This window comes from Vicia villosa, linkage group LG7 (assembly GCF_029867415.1).
Source record: "Vicia villosa cultivar HV-30 ecotype Madison, WI linkage group LG7, Vvil1.0, whole genome shotgun sequence".
Taxonomy (NCBI): Eukaryota; Viridiplantae; Streptophyta; class Magnoliopsida; order Fabales; family Fabaceae; genus Vicia; species Vicia villosa.
The window spans coordinates 103971290-103991699 of NC_081186.1; the positions used below are offsets into that span (position 1 = coordinate 103971290).

A 20410-nucleotide genomic window follows, 5' to 3' on the forward strand; every position below is an offset into this window, starting at 1 on the left:
AAAAAATAAGTGAAAAGTTTAATTAAAAGGTAAAAAAAGCATATTAATCTATTAAAAAAATATAAATAAAAATAGGCGGGTAAGCCCGCCGCCCGCCAACCCGCCATCTTGGCGGGGCGGGCATGATTTTGATGCCCATTTTACTTGGCGGGCATGCCCGCCCCGCTCGTTTTTAGGCGGGCATAAGGCGGGGCGGGCGGCGGGCGGGGCGGGCGGCCCGTTTTGCCACCCCTAATCAAGAGTCTCGTTTAAGATCCGGTAGGTCACCAACTACCAGGTTTTCGCTATTGGGTCATCTACAATTTATTTTCACGCTTAAGTTCTTTAGTCCTGGGCGTGAGGGAGTACGTCAAGAGTTCCACATTGGACAATATATGGTCTGAACACGTGCTTATAAGTGAGCGCTAACCTCACCTTACAAATCGATTTTGTAGGGTTGAGTTAGACCCAACCATATTTCTTAACGAACTCAATCTCTACATTCCTCTAAGAGGTCTAACTTATCCCTACATCTTTCTTCATTCCCATCTCTTGGTAACAAGTGTTAAGTTCTCTAAAAAAACTCCCTTATTTTGACGGGTACCAAGGCCGGGTACCATGGTCTTCGTCACATAAGTAACATGAAAAATGTTTCTTTGGTCGATGAGTGATGTGTCATTGTGTATGCCACAAGACTTAGAGAAGTTCCCCTACCTTTAGCACTATATAATCTTCATATGAGTCCCTTCAATAAGAATTTATTTATTGATTCTTCTTGGCGTTGATTTGAGGGTGTTCTACAAAGGTGAAATGTTGTGTAAATTGTGTCTTGTTATAACTCACGACGACCTCTGGAACATTAAAACTTGCGAGAAAAACCCTTTTTGAAGAAGCACAAAAAAATGCCGCTTGTTATCTTTACAGAAGGTTTCTCCTATATCCATTTTGTAAATTAGGCAACGACAAGGGTATATGATATCCATTCCCCACTACGCAAACAACTAAGGGGATGAAGGATAAGACACTCAATTTAGTAGGGATGATATGTACGTCCTTGTGTCTTTAACACTTCACTTTTGAATGTCCTTTGTTACGTTTGGGTCCAACAATGGCAAAAAATATCTAGCCCACATAGTCTTTTTGGCAAAAGTTCTCCCTTCTAAGCGATGTCCTACCGACCTTTCATGTATTTTCTCTAGAATATTCTTTCTATATTTCTTTGTCAAGCACTTTAGTAAGTGGGTTGGTAAAACCTTGTCTTTATAGACAACTTTCAATCAACAAATACGACCATGCCCTTCGTCGAATCTTTGATGTCTCCATTCTACCTTTCAGTAACTATCCAATTGCAATGTATCTAGTAATGGGGAACATCCAACAGTGAGAATATATTTCTTCTCCTTCCTCAACAATCACATTCACTTTGTGGTTGACATTGGGGTCAATAGTGTCTCGTGGATCATTGTTTTGTTTTAGTTTATGACATTAGAACTAACTAGAATGAATATGAGTTTCTCTTTTCAATCATGCTCCCTTGGTATGCTGAACTTTGTGTTGGAGTAAAAATTGATGTCGTCGTAATTGTTCTAAGAAAAATTAGAGTGACAAGTAAAGTTATTGTATCCACAATGACTGTATTAACTTCGTACAAAGATATTGTGAGTGCACTTGTAAATTTAACGTAGTGTGAGTAACAAAATGGGGGTGCGTATAATACAATTGATTGTGTAATGGTAAACTAGAATATTAGTAACTACATTTAAAAAAAAACTACAGTTGACAAAGATAATAAAAAACAATTAAGTTTTCCTTTCAAATCATCTGCTCCTAAATGTTAGATTTCGTATGACTATTTTTATAATGAATCTAGCTTAATTATGACTTTTTACAAAATATAGAACTACAACCTTGAAACCTCCCTGATGAGTCTTCATTCACAAGGCGACTCGTTTCGTTAAAGCAACCTCTAAATGTTGAGAATCTTCAATCACAATGACAAATATTTTGTGGCATGTAAAATAAAAAGAAAGTTTTACAAAATAAGGAATTACACCTCGCAACCCTCGTATGTTGGGAGTCTTCAATTGCAAGATATCCACTTCATCAAAACAACCCTCTAAATACCGAGTGTCTTCAATCTCTAAAACAAAAGTTTTATATAGCGTAAAACTAGACTAATGGCCGAGATTATTTTTGTTGCAACACGAACGATCATTATAATCGCATAGTCTTACCAATTAGATAAATAAATTACCACTAAGTCTCATTGCCCTCTAGAGCAATTTTTCTAATTTCAAATAAGAGAAAAAACATTAAGTTCAAATGAAACTATAGAATAAAATTAGAAATTTATTAAAAAATCTATCAGAAAGAATTACCTTGAATCAATCACATGTTTAAGATATGAAGTACATAAAAAAATAAAAAAATTGCACCTATGTATATTTTTTATATTTTAATTTATAAATAACACTTATATTAATGTATTTTTTATTTTAATTATTAACATTACTTAATACATTTTGATCCCTAAAAAAAATCTTATTTAGTTCCTTATAAAATTAGGTCATATTAGTCTCATATGTTCAATCCTACATTATAATAAAATTCAAAATATTATATTCTAAAACATTACACCAACAAATAAAACTTTAAAATTTAAAACATCTAATATCACAAAAATAAAACCAACAAAACAAACAAAATGACATAAATATCAAAGAATATTATACCAACAAATACAACTTAGAAATAAAATATTTAATGATGCCATCAAATTCAAAAGAAACTATATAAAATAGTAGGAAACGTTAAGTTGACCACCATTATGTAAATTCAGGAGTAGTAACTAAATTTTTCAAATTGATATTTTTTTATAAGTTTAATACTTTGTGGTTCATTTTAATTCTTTAAATTAAAAATATCATATTGATTATTTAATTTTTTAAAACATATTAATGATGTTTTTTGTCTAATGAATAATGAATTTAGCAACTCGTTTTTATATATTTTTTTGTCATTAATAAATTAATATTATATATTTTGAAGAATTAAAAGATGAATATCGTATTTTTTAAGTTAAGAGAATAAATAGTTAAATAATTAATATATGAGAACTAAAATATTATTATTTTTTAAAATATCTTTTTTTGGGTGAAGACTCTATACTCTTAACTTTAAATTTAGTTGAATTAATATAATGATTTTTATTATTATTTTTATAATAATTTATTTTAAAATAAATTAAAATTTAATAAAATTTTGAATAAGAATGTCTATACTCAACTAAAATTAATAGATATAATAAATAATTCTTGACAAAAAAAATACTAAAGAATTTACATTTTTTTTGAATTAAATTGAATCTCACCATTTTTTCAAAAAATTAAAACGAGTCTTCCTTCAAACAATAATAATAACATAAAATCATAGCTTACATTTTGAATAAAATAAAAGAAAACGAAAAAGTTGGAGGCAAGTAAAACACGCAGCCATAAGATTGAGCAAATCTGAAGTAGAATTGCAAACTCAAAATGTTTCAAATTTTGTAGTAAATTGGGAACACCTTAGAACCCTAAAAAAACTTTTTTTCTTCAATCCTTCAGCATGAGTATTACTCAATTCGCCATGGTATGTTTTCTCAATTCTCTTTCTTCCTATCACTCTTCAATTTCAGTTTTCTGCTACCCAATTGCATTATTTACTGTAAAGTTGCAAACTTTAGAACCCTAATTTAAGTTTCAGCATCAAATTTGCTGCTTTATTTCATGTTAATTGAAGGATTTTATTGAGGGAAAATCCTAGTCTGATGAAATTCTATGTGTTATGTAACTTGATAGGATGTGTGAGGATGATTATGAACTTGAAATTATGTGTTTTGAAATTCTAGGGCTTGCCATGATGCTATGTGCTTAAACTTTCAATTAGGTCCTAATCATAATTATTTTGATTTTAGGTTGAGGAGTTGGCTTTTCTTGTGAAGGACAATCTTCCTTGCAAGCATCTTGTTCTTACATTGGAAGAACTCTTAGTTAACTATCTTCAGGCTGAGGACACACGGTAAACTTTATGACATGGGTTTTGAGTGGTGTTTACTGTTTAGACATATGTAGCACTGACACCTCTGAAAAAATGTGTGCCCGTATCTGAAACAGACTCCGAGAGTTTGAATGTATCTTATTTTTCACTTAAACATAACATTTTTATTGGGAACATATCAACCTATAATTTGTTATGTTACTTGTTTTTCACTTAAAAATGACATTATTAAGTGAAAAACAAGTAACATAACAAATTATAGGTTGATATGTTCCCAATAAAAATGACATCGACACTCCTATGAAACATCGACACTCTTAAGTTTAGCCATGGTGTCTATGTACGAAATTCATATATGGTACCGAGGAAACTTAAACAACTATTTAACATAGCATGCATGTGCTAAACTACCACAAATGGAAGTTACAAAACAAAATCATATGCTACAAATGATCAACCAAATTTAGATATAAACATAACATCGTTGTCTATAACCATCCTCTCATGTCTTTTAAAACCTAAATGATAAAAATACAAAGATTGAAAGAAAGAAAGTAAAAGCAGTAAAAAGTAAATTGTAAGCATCCATTGAGAGCTTGAATTTGTCATAACATTGTTAGAGACAAGTACAACATTCATTCAAGGCTATCAATTTGAAATTCAAAGTGTGTATAAAAAGTAAATTGTAAGTTCTTCTGATACACATTTTAAATTTAAAATTGATAGCCTTGAATGAATGTTGTACTTGTCTCTAACAATGTTATGGACAAATTCAAGCTCTCAATGGATTCTTACAATTTACTTTTTGCTGCTTTTACTTTCTTTCTTTCAATCTTTGTATTTTAATCATTTAGGTTTCAAAAGACATGAGAGGGATGGTTATAGACAACGATGTTATGTTTATATCTAAGTTTGGTTGGTCATTTGTAGCATATGATTTTGTTTTGTAACTTCCATTTGTGACAGTTTAGCACATGCATGATATGTTAAATAGTGGTTTAAGTTTCCTCGGTACCATATATGAATTTCGTACATAGACACCAGACATGGCTAAACTTAGGAGTGTCGATGCTTCATAGGATACCATAGAAGATGTTTCTTAATATCTGTTTTTATTGAACTATAGTTCAGACGGGATCTTGGAATTGGAGCCAATGAACTCTTATAACCGTCTTCTCTTACATCGCCTTGCTGAGATATTTGGGTATTTTTCTTATAAATTTTATTGCTCACAAGCCCATTTCCAATTTTTTTTCTAGTTTCGTTTTAAACCTGCATCAAATTTTCCTTAATTTGATAGCTGAATAACTGGTGGCAGGTTTGCACATGAATCTGTTGGTGAAGGAGAAGATCGCCATTTGATTCTGGAGAGATGTCCAGATACATCCATGTAAAAACCACACCCTTTTACACTCCCGGTTCCTTTTATATTGGATTACTATATTATTTTAGTGACTATTGTAAGTTTTCCTTTGCAAAATAACATTTATATATGGGTCGCAGACCTCCAATTCTTGTTAGTGACATCCTGTGGCAGAATGATGAACCTCAGTCTTTCATTTCATCGCACCAAATATTAAGAAGAAAAGAAGCCTCTCCTGGTACGACACACTACTAAACTAACTCTCCTCTCTGTCAATTACAGTAATACTGATCCCACCCGTTGGATTCACCATTATAAAAAACACAAAACACGTAATACATCTAATGAATGAGATTTAATAGAAGGGAGAGAAAAGCATTATTTATGGTGTCTATGCTTTTTCAACCATATTAGTGAAAAACTATTTTAACATGCATAGTTTTCAACTTGCATGCTTTTTCAACCATGATTTATATATTTTTTAAAAGTCTCTAAAGAATAATCTCTAAACTAGTTATATCAAAAATGTTTTCAGTATTACAGACAAATACGACATCCATTCAGCAGACACTAGAAGAAAGAAAAGCGGCTTATTTAGCTGCACGTGAGCGAATTTTTTCTATGAGTTTGGAAGATGCAAAAGAGCCTAATGAACAAAAACCACGAAGTGTGCCTGTGGTTGCCCGTCGAATGATTGCTCATGCATTAGGTCAAAGAATCAATACAAAGAATCCGAATGAGTTGGTGAGTGATAGTGCGAAGGATAGAGTGCTCCCAGAGGAATTCAATGCTCAAGAAAAGTCGGATCACACCAAAGATTCTGAAGAGTTTTTATCGAGAAGAAACAGCAGGACAAGAAACAGTAGCAGTTCTACTTCCAATGCAACCTCACCGAATAAAAGGAATGATCAAACACCAGTTAACAAAAACTTGCTGCAATTGTCTCAAGACGCGAAGCAACGGCAAAGTGTGAGCAAAGAGCACATGAAAAAAGAGCACTTAGGAGCTGCGAAGAGAATGTTTGCTCATGCTTTGGGAGTACCCTCTGGGAAGGATGGTTCTGTTACTAGAGGTGGAAATGGAGAAAAAAATAAGAATTAAAACATAAGGTTGTAAGATCTTTTAAACCAGAATGGTAATCTATTGTTCCCAATGGACCTTTGCAGGCGCTTCCCGGGTTTCAATCACAATCAGCAAGATGAGTAATAAGCATGCTTTACTCAAAAATTGTGATACGTTAGTTTGAGATTCATGCAAATTTAGTAGTCCTTCCCTGGTTGTGTTGGAGTAGCTCGACTAGTAGCCGAGTCAAGGTATGAACAATCGTGAGTCGTGTTTAGCCGAGTCAAGGTATGAACAATCGCGAGTCGTGTTTGACCAACCTGTTTCGGCGTCTGGATGAAATTGAGGAAACAGGTTATGTTATGTATATTAAAATGTTGAATTAAGACATGCTGAACCAGTTTCATTCTAGTTTGTGTATTTTATTTAGTGAATATAGGACTTCAGTATGGGGAGACAAAAGAACATGACTTCCCTATATCCTATTCTATCAAAGGATGTTATGTATAGATAAATTTGTTCCTAATTTCTTTGACAGTATATGCGTGAATCTATTTTTGTATCTTCTAATATCGATGACATTATGTTCTGGCATTTATGACGAGAGTATTCGAGTTTTCGGTATTTGAAACAATAATTTACTAAACATTATTGTTCATACTTTTCTACACAACCATATCAACAATCAAAGCCATTAGCATCAGCCAAATTGATACTACATCAACGCTATTAGCATCCACATTATGGTTGACCCTAACTGAAGTGTTTGTAGTAATGAGTATTGGTCACCGATCTTGATTTCCCTGTAAAAAGAATGTCATTTTCAACAACAATCAAGTTTTACACCATTAAGTGGAGTCGGTTATATGGATTAATTTTTGTTATAATTTTCTGTCTAAGATCAGTTTCTATCTAAATCGTTAACCTCGAAATCTTTTTTAATAACTTCTTTTATAGTTTTAGTAAGTCAATTTCTATCTCTAATTGTTTTACTTTTCTCTATCTGATCTACTCTTCTTACCTCATATATGTCCAAATCATCTAAAATCTATTTTCCATTATCTTTTATAGTCTCCTCTTCTATTTTCCCAGCGTTTTGAATTACAGACATATAAAATATTTAAACCACATTGTGGGGTGATACGGTCTCCAACTTTCACCTCTATGTTAAAAACGCTTATCGTTTTGTTGAACTTTCTTTACATAAACTACGTCTTATTTCTGTTTAGACGAAAACCAAAACCGTGTTTCTAAAGTTCGTCTAGTCTACTCCTTCTCATTTAAATCCTCTTTCATCTATATAAGTTTGATTGAAAAATAATTCATATTTTTTAACTAATTATCAATACACTATTTTAAAACTAATTATAATCCAATAATATTAAGGCAAAAGAATAAGTTTCTTTTTATTTATGACAATAAACATTTATACAATAACAGATTAAACTAAACATGAAATTTCTTCTAAGTAGCAAACCAAGTAGCATGATCAATAAAATTTACACTTACAACACACAATTCTCTGTTAACAAAATTATCTATAAGTAATATAAAACATGCTGCAACATAAATCACATGCACTCTTCTATACATACACAAGTCACATGGACTGTAATGTACTACTTTGCAGCAACATAACTTCATTTATCTTGATTGAAAGTTTAGTGCCTTGATGCAGAAGGCAAATATAAAGGCGAAAAAACAAGGGAAAGCAATCAAAACTGCAGCAACTGGACCCATGAAATCAGGTTTGAATCCATAATGGTCTTCGATATATTCTTTGACAGTAAAATTTCGATTAGGAGATCCAAGCACGTTAATATGATCGTCTATGTCTCTATATTGAGATACAATTAGTCCATACACTGTCCATGCCACTGGACAAATCCAATAGTACCATACCCACCATCCTGGAATTTTCTGAAATCACAAAAATCGGTTCAAAATATTGTTAGTAAAAAACATTATAGGATTTGATATATAAAATGAGCAAACTAGATTGCTACTCACTGGTCTTGGGATGAAGAAACCGGAGAAGAGATTAAAGACTCCATAGAATGCTGCTGCGAAGATCGATGCAACTTGATGATTTGGTGTGATCGAAACAGTCATCATTCCGTAGTAGGTGAAGTACAAGAACGAGAAGAAGCTGACGAAGACGAACCAAAAGAACTTTTCGACTTTCCATTGAAAGCTCACCATAGCATACACTATGATGGAGTAATATAGTGTTTGAAATAGGACAAATGGTATTTCTATGAAAACCTGCAATTCAAAATGAAGTAGCATATAACGTAAGATAACAAACATTCGCACGGCAATGAGAATCATTACAAGTAACTTGCACTAGAAGTTATTCGGACCTGTGATATGGCATAAGGCAAAGGAGCATACATTCCGGCGGCTCTTTCTCTATAAAACACTGTTCTTTCAACGGCTACGATTGGTTGAACTGTTTGACAGTTGTTAATTCCGACAAAAACAACTGCAGCGTACATTGATCCTATAATCAGCGTCAGGTCGCTCGAACTCTCCCTAAAGAAAGAAAATAAGAAAGAAATTAGCAAAAATTCAGAACTAATAATAATTCTCGAAAAAAAGCACTTAAAGGTTATATTTCAATTCAAATGAAGCGGTTTCTCACTTGTTTTTGCCAACTTTCCAAAATATTGTCCCAATCATAAGTGCACAAGCCAAGGTGAAAAAATATCGGACTAGATTGTAATCTGGACTTCTCCAATATGTCAACCACTGCTTCCAAAGACACGATTTGAATTGTCCATAGGTTGATTGAGAGTACTTAGTAGGGAAAAACAAATCACTTGTCCCTGGTGGAGGTGTACTTAGTTCCTTTACAAGAGCTTTGCTTCTTCTGCTCGATACGAAAAACATGTTAGCTTAAATATACTCAGGAACGGAGTTCGAATTTCTTTATGAACGGTTGTAAAATAGTTGTATGTTTACTTACTGAAACAAAGATGATGACTTGTAATATTCGGCAAAGTCCATTCCAAGCCGGACTTCGGCTGCTATGGAGCTAACTTCAAGCATCCATGTTGCAGGATTGTACATGTCCTTGATTTTAGGGACACCTTGAATAGCCTGTAACAAAAGGGTTAACATGAAACTAGAACCATATTTTAGAGCACATGGTGAAAAAAATATAATCAATCGGTTGTAATACCTCGAAGTATTCGATAATCTTGTGTGAGTTTCGACCTAAAGGTCCTCCATAGATCAGTTGCCCTCCTCTTTTCATCAATATGAGCTGGTACAAAAGGAAATTGTTAGAACAATATTCCTAGTTCAAAAGAAAACTGATACGAAAAACGCAGACACATGAAAAGATGGTTAAGTATAGGTTGGTTTATGTACCTCATCAAAGGCTTCAAAGATATCAATGCTAGGCTGGTGAATTGTGCAAACAACTGTTCTTCCAGTATCCACAGTGTTTCTTACAGTCCTCATAACAATAGCTGCTGCTCTTGCATCTAGACCTGAAGTTGGTTCATCCATGAATATAATTGAAGGGTTAGCAACAAGCTCGACCGCGATTGTCAGCCTCTTTCTTTGTTCAGTTGACAACCCTGTAACTCCCGGTAGCCCCACAATAGCATCTTTAAGACTTTGCAACTCAACCAAATCCATCACTTGCTCCACAAATTGCTGAAAACATCAATTAATTCAAAATTTGTTATTTCTAATCCTTCTGCTATGTATGCAAAACACTCTCGACTCTTATTGAAAGTCGACGTAAAATAAAAGCTATAGGTTTGAACACTTACTATCTTTTCTTCATCGCCAACTTCTTTGGGTAACCGAAGGAAAGCCGAGTAAAGCAAAGATTCTCTGATAGTAACTTGAGGTGAATGAATATCAGTTTGTTCACAGTAACCAGAAACTCGTGCAAAGGTTTCTTGATTCTTAGGGTATCCAGAGATTCTAACGTCGCCTTCGATGTAGCCACCGGTTTTTCTTCCAGCCAAAACATCCATTAAAGTTGTCTTTCCCGCGCCACTAACTCCCATTAGTGCAGTAAGAACTCCAGGCCTAAACGAACCGGTTACTTCCCTAAGCAATTGTAACCTATCTTCTGTCACTCCTTGCTCTTTCATTTCCTGCCAAAAATCATATAATCGAAGTTAGAATCGCAATCATTAGTATCTTGTGAATCGTTGATTTTGCAATACTTACTGCAGGCATGTCCACAAAGTAGTTAACACTGTCAAAGGACATCGCAAGTGGTTGAAAAGGTAGAATCATTCCTCTTCTTGGCGCATTTCCAGTGTCGGCGTCAGCATTTCTTAATCCATTTGGATTAGCTTGGCTACTCATCCTTTGCATCGCTACTTCTCCTAAAGTAATTGATGCACAAATCAAGCTTGATCAGAATTCCGTTTCAATTAACTTATTTGAGCTTATATATCAGATATGATATATAGCTTAAATAAAAGTAGTTTGACTTTATTTTATAAGCAATTATGCCATAAGCGCTTAACAAATCTGTTTATCCAAACAAGGCCTAATTTGTCTGCTTTGAAACTTACTTGAGTTATTTCCGTCAGCTTTAGACAACGACCGATGCATCGGATCTCTGGTGGAAGGCGGCCTCACGAGTCTCGGTTCATTTACATCTCCTTCATTCTCCATTTCACTCGCATCTTCCTCAGATAGAATCGCTTGTTTCTTTCCAAGAGGATTTAAATACATAAGTGAAAGGGTGAAGAGAACATTGTAAAAAACGGTGAAAGCCGCAAGAGCTCCAGCACCTATCCAAAACCAATTTGGGTTGGCATAAACATCAAAGTTCTTCATCACAGATAAACCCAATGTTGTAGTATTATCTGAAGAACTCTGCAATATAGAACAAGTTCAAGTCAAAACCTAACTCAAAAGTAACTTTAGAATCACTTTTCAAAAATGCTTATGGTGTGATATTAACTTACCCCTGGATGCATCCACCTTGGAGCATACATTTCATTGACAGTTAAAGAATGGAAAGCATATGTCAATGGTGAAACCCAATTAGCCCACATCCACCAGTCAGGAATTTCACCTGGAATCAATAATTAAGCTTAATAATGTAACTTCAGAAGCACTTTTCAAATACTTTTTTACTTAAAAGAGGTTTGCATTACGATCACTCACGTTTCGGAATGATGAAACCGCCGAGTAGAAAAACAACGAGAAGCATGAGAGCTCCGCCCGTGTTTGCAATAATCATCGTCCTACATGTTCCAGCGATGAATCTAAACATTCCTGCTGCCATTTGTTGAATAAGGAACACCAACAACAATTGCTTAAAGAACCTATAAATTCAAACAAACACGAAAGTTCATGGTTAGTAACTACGAGAAGATCAAAAGGCATGAACGATATATTTTTCGAAGAGTTTTTTATCATTCGAGCTTACCTGCTGGCTTCAGGAGCGAATCCAATGGTGTAATAGGTAACAATCATCCAAGCAAGAGACTCAAACAACGAAATTGGAAGACGCAACAGAAAATTCGGGAGAGTGTAAGTCCACGCAGGATGGAAAAGATGATCCCTATGTTTATAAAACACGGGAAGTCTTTGAATCGTAAGAGCAAGTTCGGCGAAACCATTGAACATGTTCATAATCATGGAGAACAAAATTGCACCAACGTAAAGCGAAGCATCGTCTTCATTATTTCTCTTCATTTCAGTTCTCAAGAAAACAGTAGCTGCTATGATTGCAATGATGCAAATTTGCGCGGTTTTGAATATGTAGACGAATGAGTTTCTTTTGATGAGAAGCCATTCTTTGTCCCAACATGCTTTCAGAATGTCCATTGTAGGAACTGAGTTTTTGCTGTAAACAAGAGCCGCTTTGTGCGCACTTGATTTGTCGAATGGAACGGATAAATCTTGATCGAGACGGATTCCAACATGGAACTGTTTGAATTTGTTTGCAAATTCTGTCACAGAAACATATCTGTATGGCCTGTTTTTGTCTGCCCAATATTGTTCTTGGTCTTTTCGCGATGTAACCTGTTCATAATTTTGAGTTTAACTGTCATGAACCATCAACATTTATTTACGAACACGATTTTATAGATAATTATAATAAAAATCAAATATTTTAAAAGTTTTTTTTAGTATAAATCAAATATCCTCTGCGCACAACTGCATAGACTAATTTTTTGAATCTCATTTGTGTAACGTTTTTGCTAAGGTAAGGTGTGTGAGGGTGCACAGTTATTAATGTAGTCCTTATGATGATGATACCTCTTGCAAGAAATCGGCGGTTCCTTTTCTTTCGGGGCAACGAAAGCCGCACGATTCAAAGAATTCGACAATGTGATCACGTGGACCTTGGTAAACAACTTGACCCTCGGATATAAGAATAATGTCATCGAAAAGATCGAACGTCTCAGGAGCTGGTTGGAGAAGTGACATTAAGATTGTTCCTTCACTTAGGTGAACAATTTGTTGCAAACATTTGACAATTTGAAATGTTGTTGAACTATCAAGACCAGTTGATATTTCGTCCATGAATAGTGTTTTTGTGGGCCCAACAATCATTTCACCTATAAAAAAACAATATAACTATAATTTTTAACCGTTTGATTTCTTCAAAATGGCCGAATTCATTGAATAACGGATATATCAAATCTATATACAAATGTAATTATATAATTTATTGAACTATTCAACATCATATATGATTGAATTTAGTACATGGACCCATGTGGCAACTTGCAATAAATTTCAAACATAAGGACAAGCGTTGAATTTGAATACTATTAATGCAGACAAATATGACTATAGTATAGTTTTTTTTGAGTGGATATTGACTATAGTAGATATATTATATGCATATAATTTTGTGACTAACCTGTAGTGACACGTTTCTTTTGGCCACCAGATACACCTCTATGCATCTCATCTCCAACTATGGTGTCCTTACAAATATCAAGCCCTAATATCTGTTTCATACAACATTAAAAATAATGAACATTTGTTAAAATCATAATCAAACCATTAAACATAATAATTAGCAATAATTATGATACTTGTAAATGAACCAAACTATTATACTAGTTTATGAATTTGAATTTTCTCAATTAAAATTAAATAACTATTTGATCAGAATCAGACGATCAGTTTAGACCGTCCGATCTAAATATAATAGTTATAGATATGTCCAAAAAATCTCAAATCATATAAATGATCTAAATATAATAGTCATAGATATGTCCAAGAAATCTCAAATCATATAAATTATATACACTTATATAATATCTTAACAAATTGATTTTTAGGTGGGACCTACTTTAACAATAATATCTTAAAAGGAGTCACAATGTAGGTTAGGTGAATGGAAAATTTATGCAAAGTTAATATACTTTTTCCTTAGTGACTAAGTCTTTTTGTTAAAAAAGACAAAGTTTGGCTGGTGGTAGTAGTTAAAATGTCTAATTTATCAAAAAAGTCATTAACTAATTTTTTTATTCCCACTCATTTTAAGTGAAACAGAAATGGTGGAAGAAAAATAAACTTACTTTTAAAGTATAATCAGTAATGAGACTACTTTCTGTTCCTTTCACTGCAGTAGCCTACAATGCATAACAATAATTGAATTAAATAATAATAATAATAATAATAATAATAATAATAATAATAATAATAATACATAATAATAATAATAATAATAAAAAATAATAATAATAATAATAATAATAATAATAATAATAATAATAATAATAATAAAAGTACCTTCATGAAAAGGTCAAGATCTGCCTCAGGAAATATACCAGCTTCCTTTTCTCTTCTGGCAAGCTCACTTAATAGATCTTTAATAACATTAATTAAAATAAAAAATATTAATAAATTATTTATAGAATTTTTATAAAAAAAATAGTTGTGGGAGATTTATTTAAATTACCATATCTAGTTCCAACTCCTTGACATCTAGCTGAGAAATCCAATGTTTCTTTAACAGTCATTTCTCCAACATGAACATCATTTTGACTAATATATGCTGAAGTTTTTCTTGGCACAAATTCATTAAGTTTGTGTCCATTGTAAGTAATTTCTCCTTTCACCTGTTTCATTAAAAAATTAAATTGTTCCTTAAATTACATTTATTACATTTAATAAAAGTCAAATTTGTAATTAAATAAAATTTTTGAGGTTGGAATGTACCCTCAATTCAGCATCTAATTTTCCAGCCAATGCCAGCAATAGGGTTGTTTTACCTGATGAAGGGGGACCAAGTAAAAGGGCCATCCTATACACAAACAAAAATGTTAATTTAATATTAAAAATAAAATTGACTGGTTAAACTAGTTCAATCGATAGCTTTGCAGTGACATCTGATGATTTTATTAGTATTAATCCAATTCATCTGATTGCAAATACACGAATCTGCGACATTTTATTTGACTAAAAAAATCAGAGAATTTTAAAGAGAAAAAACATGATGAAATCACCTTGATGGTTTAATAATGCCGGAAGCATTTTTAAGAATGGTGAGCTTTGTTCTTTTAGCAGTGCTAATTCCAAACATTCCAAGAGCAGATTCAACAATGTTTAATGCAACATTTGGTAATGTTGGTAAAGCTCTGCTTCCAACATAGGAATCAGCTTCAATTGTTAAATTCTTGAACCTTACTTCTACTGTTGGAAGTCTTATTCCAACCCTGCAAATTGTTTACACATTCTTGTAAGTAACATTAAATTGAATCAGTTAATGACATTAATACATCTACCATAATATATTAATAGCTTTAATGAATTGTCTATTCTGATTAGAAAAGTTAAGAGTATACCTTAAAAATACTATTTTCTAAATTAATTAAAGTAATTTCTGTTATAATGTTCATAGATAGAGTATGGACTCCTATGATAGAGTCATATTGAATTAAATTAAATTATGTACCATAATATATTAATAGCTCTAATTAATTGTCTATTCTGATTAGCAAAGTTAAGAGTATACCTTAAAAAAATTATTCAAAACTAATTAATGTAATTTCTGTAATAATGTTCATACATAGGGTATGGACCCCTATGGTAGAGTCATATTGAATTAAATTAAATTGTGGGAGAAAATTTTATTGAAAACCAAAGTTGAAATAGAATTAGCATGGAGAAACTTTTCAACAAAATTTGTAAAAATTGAAATAATACTGTAATTTTTATTTTTAATATTCCGTTAAGATAAGTCAGTTGCAACTTGCAAGGATATCCGACTGCAGAGGTTGCAAGTTTGAATTCGTGTCATCCAACTTATTAAATTTACATTTAAGGTGATCAAATATTAATTTTATGTGAAATTCTGAATTTGAATTTGGAGAAATGAATTTGATGCGGACAATTGAAATTGAAAAATCGAATTAAATATGAGTCGTCTGATCTATATTCAACATTCAAGATGATATGACTACAACGACAACAGAACAAATTAATAATTTCAATGTGAAAGGAACAACCCATGTGATAAAAAACAAGAGGATGAAACTCACTTTTCAATTCTGTTTCTGAATTTCTTGAGATACTTTTCATTATCTTCTTCAGCAACCTTGAAAATTTGGTCAATAATTTGCTGTCTTTCATTCATATCAAGCTTCCTAACATCAACCTCTTTGTGTTGCATCCTGTTTCCTTGTTGAGGTTCCTCAGTAAATGTTTGCATAATACTTGTTCTTAACCTATCATAGGTTGGTAATTTCTCAATTGCAGCCCATTTAAGTGCTTCTTCATCTTCATCAACTTGGGAAGTTCTTCTTGAATATCTTCCACTAGCAAACACTTCTTCCATCTTCCAACTTGATCGGCTCAAACTCCGACTTATACTTCGACTTAAATTACTATCCATTTTCGCTTCCTTTTCTGGAAAAAAAAATTGAAATCAATTTAGATGAAAATTAACATGACAAAATTATAATTTTGCCGTCACGATCAACTGAGATTCAGCCCTTGTCGTTTTGATTCGTATAAACAAACACAATAAAAAAGCGGTATACTTACTTGGATATAGTTGATTACTTTCCTTAAGGGGAAGAATATTGGTTTGAAACTAAACTTCTTCCCCTCTTGTTTTTTTTCTTCTCTTTGTTCCTAGGATTATCTTCAACTCATTTAAGAGTTTTGGAACTATATGTCACTGACCCAAGAAATTGAAAAGTTTTGTTTGTGAGAAATCTAAATCTGTTATAAGTTTTATATTTATTATATAGTAGTTGATGAGTATGACAAAGTAGTATGTGTTGGAAGAATTGTCGTACTTGGTTATTATATTAATTAAGTAAAAAAATTAGGCAAAGTGGCTTTATTTTATATAATATAATATAATGATAATAACAAATTATATAATGATAATAACAAATAATATGTTTCTTATGTTGAATGCAACTTGGGTCTGTAGATACATCAGAGTCAATTCAAATATGAACGCTAATTCAGCCTTCTCACCAACTTCCTGCAAACACACAGTTTATATATATATATATATATATATATATATATATATATATATATATATATATATATATATATATATATATATATATATATATATATATATATATATATATATATATATTGATTTTCTCGTTTAAATATTTTTGGAGATGGAAAATGTTTGGTTGTTTTAGACCGATTCCAGTTCCACTTTGGAAAATCCAGTGATATTATTTATTTAGTGTTATTTTCTATATATTCTCCAAAATAAAAATTATTTTTATAAAACTTGTTTACTGCAAAAAAATTCTTGATTATCAAAGCATGACCAAGTTTATTTTTTAAAATTTATTTTGCCTGAATTCTTGACTAAGTTATAAGCTATCATTGTAATACACTTGGACATTAATTTGTCCTTCTTTTAGTACTATAAAAACGAGGGAATAAAAAGTCCATTGTGGCAACTAAAGTGCAGGGTAGTACTGACCCACTCTTATCATGCACTCACATTACTATTTTACCAACTTCTCCCTCTCTCTCTAAATATATTATATATTTTGTAGATCTCAACTGTTTTTGATATGATCAAATGATTTAGGTCTTAAAATATACTTTTTCAAGATTTTATACGTATAAACCGTTATTATAAAGAATTGCTATTATCTTAGTGAAGCATAATCATTCGATTTTAGTCATTACTTTTTTGTCCATACTTGTGGATGGCCGTCTAGTCCTAATTAGTAGTGTCAAACTTTTCTTTTGTTTGAGCAACAAATGATTAATTCTGTCTTTTTCTCGTTAGGTAAGGGCATCTGAAACAAAAGAGTCAAATTTGATCTTTTGAACAATGTAAGTCGTCATGACCGTTGATTATGTAATTTTTTGTGTCAAAATAGTATTTGACAGAGTTTGTATTAATTGTATTCAACACAGAGTTGAATACAACAAGTAATTGTCGAAGGAGTGTACTTTGACAAAATTGAACTTAGCAGTTGTTTTGTGTACTAGCTGAGTTAGTTAAAGTTAATTAGAGTTTGCTTGGTGAACAAGGAAACTCAACTATAAATAGGGAGGTACTCTGTTGTTGTAAATGAGAAGAAGAAAAAGACTGAATAAAAATTTCTAGTTGAAAGCAGAGAGAAACTCTGCATACTATATAATATGTCTTCTTCCCTTTTCATCCAAAACACTAATTTTTCTCTTTTTCTCTTTTTCTCTTTTATCTCTCAATTATCTTCTCTCATAATCTTTGCACAACTAAATCATCATGCAATCAAAGAGTGATTGAAACACTTGCTCTATTTGAAATCTCTGCTTGCCCGTTGGTTTGGGGATGATAAGGTGATGCAATTTTGTGGTTGATATTATACTTATCCAGCACTTTCGCCACCTGTTCGTTAACAAAATGAGATCCACCATCGCTTATGATCACTCTAGGCATGCCAAAACGTGTGAATATGTTGCGGTTTAAAAATTTTAGCACAGTTTTGGCATCCGCTTTTGGTGTAGCGATGGCTTCTACCCACTTGGAGACATAATCCACTGCAACTAGAATATATTCATTAGCAAAAGAAGGAAGAAATGGCCCCATAAAATCGATGCCCCAACAATCAAAAACTTCTACTTCAATAATGGTTTGAAGTGGCATCTCATCTCGTTTACTTATCCCACCAACTCTTTGACATTTGTCACAATTCTTTGCATGATGGTGAGCGTCTTTGAAAATAGTAGGCCAGAAAAACCCGGATTGGAGAACTTTTGTTGCCGTCCTCCATCCGTTGAAATGCCCACCACTAGGCGAATTATGACAGTGCCACAAGATTTGTTGGGCTTTTTCTTCAGTAACACATCTTCTTAAAATGCCATCCTTACCTATCTTGAACAAATATGGATCGTCCCACACATAGTATTTTGCATCGGCTAACAACTTTTTCTTTTTGTTCCAATCAAAGTCCCCCGGAATCATACCGGTTGCTTTATAATTAGCAAGATCGGCGAGCCAAGGTCTTATTCGGGTGCTACGATCACAGGTGCGGTGGCTAGCCGTTCTTTTAGGTCATTGAAGGCTTGTTCACAAGATTTATCAAAATTAAAACTCGTACCTTGTTTGAGTAAATTACTCAAAGGCTTGGCAATCTTTGAAAACTCCTTTACGAATCTTCTATAGAATCCTGCATGACCTAGAAAGCTTCTTACTCCTTTGACATTTACTGGAGGTGGGAGTTTTGAAATTACCTCCACCTTGGCTTGGTCCATTTCAAGTCCTCTTGAAGATACTTTGTGTCCGAGTACAATTCCTTCAGTTACCATGAAATGGCATTTCTCCCAATTCAAAATCAAATTGGTCTCGATACATCTTCCAAGCGCCACATCCAAATTATTCAAGCATGTATCAAAGGTTTTACCAAATACCGAGAAGTCATCCATGAATACTTCAATACTCTTTTCAATGAGGTCGGAGAATATGGCTTGCATACAACGTTGGAAAGTGGCTGGAGCATTACATAATCCAAATGGCATCCTCCTATATGCGAAAATTCCAAATGGACATGTAAAAGTTGTCTTCTCATGATCTTCTGGGTTTACCACAATCTGATTGTACCCGGAATACCCATCTAGGAAGCAATAGTAATTCTGCCCCGATAACCTCTCTAGCATTTGATCCATGAATGGTATAGGGAAGTGATCTTTTCTCGTAGCTTTGTTGAGTCTACGATAATCGATGCACATTCTCCACCCGGTTACAGTTCTTGTTGGTATAAGTTCATTCTTGTCATTCCGGATTACTGTCATGCCTCCCTTCTTTGGTACAACGTGTACTGGACTGACCCATGCACTATCAGAAATTGGGTAAATCATACTTGCTTCTAGAAGTTTGATCACCTCTTTCCTTACTACCTCTTTCATTGTTGGATTTAATCTTCTTTGCGGTTAAGCCACCGGTTTGAATTCTTCCTCTAACATGATCTTGTGCATGCAATATGCAGGACTTATACCTTTCAGATCCGCCAATACCCATCCAATTGCAGGTTTATTCTTTTGGAGGATTTGAATGAGTCTTGCCTCTTCATTTGTAGTCAACTTAGAACTGATAACGACTGGTTTATTTCCCTCTTCATCTAGAAAGACATACTTCAAATGAGGTGGGAGTAGCTTTAATTCTATCTTTGACTCTTTAACTCCCTTTTTTAGCTCCAGATCTTCTACCGTGTCCTCTTTCGTGATTGTGTTGCCACCTTTCTCTAGTTCTTTTAAAAACAACTCAATTTCTTTTTCTTCTTCTTGAGTGAGTACATTAAAAGATTCAACAAGAGATCTCTCCAAAGGGCTAGATAGATAAATTTGATTTGCCACTTCAACTACACTCTCTTCAGTAACATCCATGCGAAAACAGTCATTCTTGTCTTTTGGTTGCTTCATGGCATCGAAGAGATTAAAGCATATCTCTTCATCTTGAACTCTCAACTTCATTATACCATCATCAATATCAATCATCATCCGGGCTGTTTTCATGAATGGTCTTCCAAGTATGATAGGTGA

At 33.1% G+C, this 20410-nt stretch overlaps 2 protein-coding genes across 4 annotated transcripts; one reads left to right on the plus strand and one right to left on the minus strand.

Annotated features, from left to right (window-relative positions):
• Positions 1-3440: 3440 nt before the first annotated feature.
• On the plus strand, positions 3441-6970 carry LOC131616333 (uncharacterized). 3 transcript variants are annotated; one of them, XR_009288090.1, is made up of 7 exons: positions 3441-3609; positions 3935-4038; positions 5144-5221; positions 5336-5407; positions 5521-5618; positions 5916-6693; positions 6731-6970. XR_009288090.1 is itself a non-coding variant. In XM_058887636.1 (6 exons), exons 1-6 carry the CDS (start codon positions 3586-3588, stop codon positions 6479-6481), a joined length of 942 nt encoding a protein of 313 aa, XP_058743619.1. In that variant the 5' UTR covers positions 3441-3585; the 3' UTR covers positions 6482-6970. The 3 variants fall into 3 exon arrangements, 2 of the variants coding, with proteins under 2 accessions (XP_058743619.1, XP_058743620.1); XM_058887636.1 differs by having other exon boundaries at positions 5916-6970; XM_058887637.1 differs by lacking the exon at positions 3441-3609 and having other exon boundaries at positions 5149-5221; positions 5916-6970.
• Positions 6971-7960: 990 nt separating this feature from the next.
• Positions 7961-16627, minus strand: LOC131616332 (ABC transporter G family member 36-like). The gene is made up of 22 exons (XM_058887635.1): positions 16439-16627; positions 15934-16300; positions 14899-15108; positions 14612-14696; positions 14352-14511; positions 14183-14259; positions 13969-14022; positions 13302-13392; positions 12692-12993; positions 11856-12454; positions 11591-11751; positions 11389-11498; positions 10990-11296; positions 10637-10797; positions 10228-10560; positions 9818-10108; positions 9627-9710; positions 9411-9544; positions 9087-9314; positions 8806-8977; positions 8453-8707; positions 7961-8362 (listed from the first exon to the last, which is right to left on the minus strand). The coding sequence occupies exons 2-22, from the start codon at positions 16284-16286 to the stop codon at positions 8087-8089; spliced, it is 4443 nt and encodes a 1480-aa protein (XP_058743618.1). The 5' UTR covers positions 16287-16300; positions 16439-16627; the 3' UTR covers positions 7961-8086.
• Positions 16628-20410: the final 3783 nt, after the last annotated feature.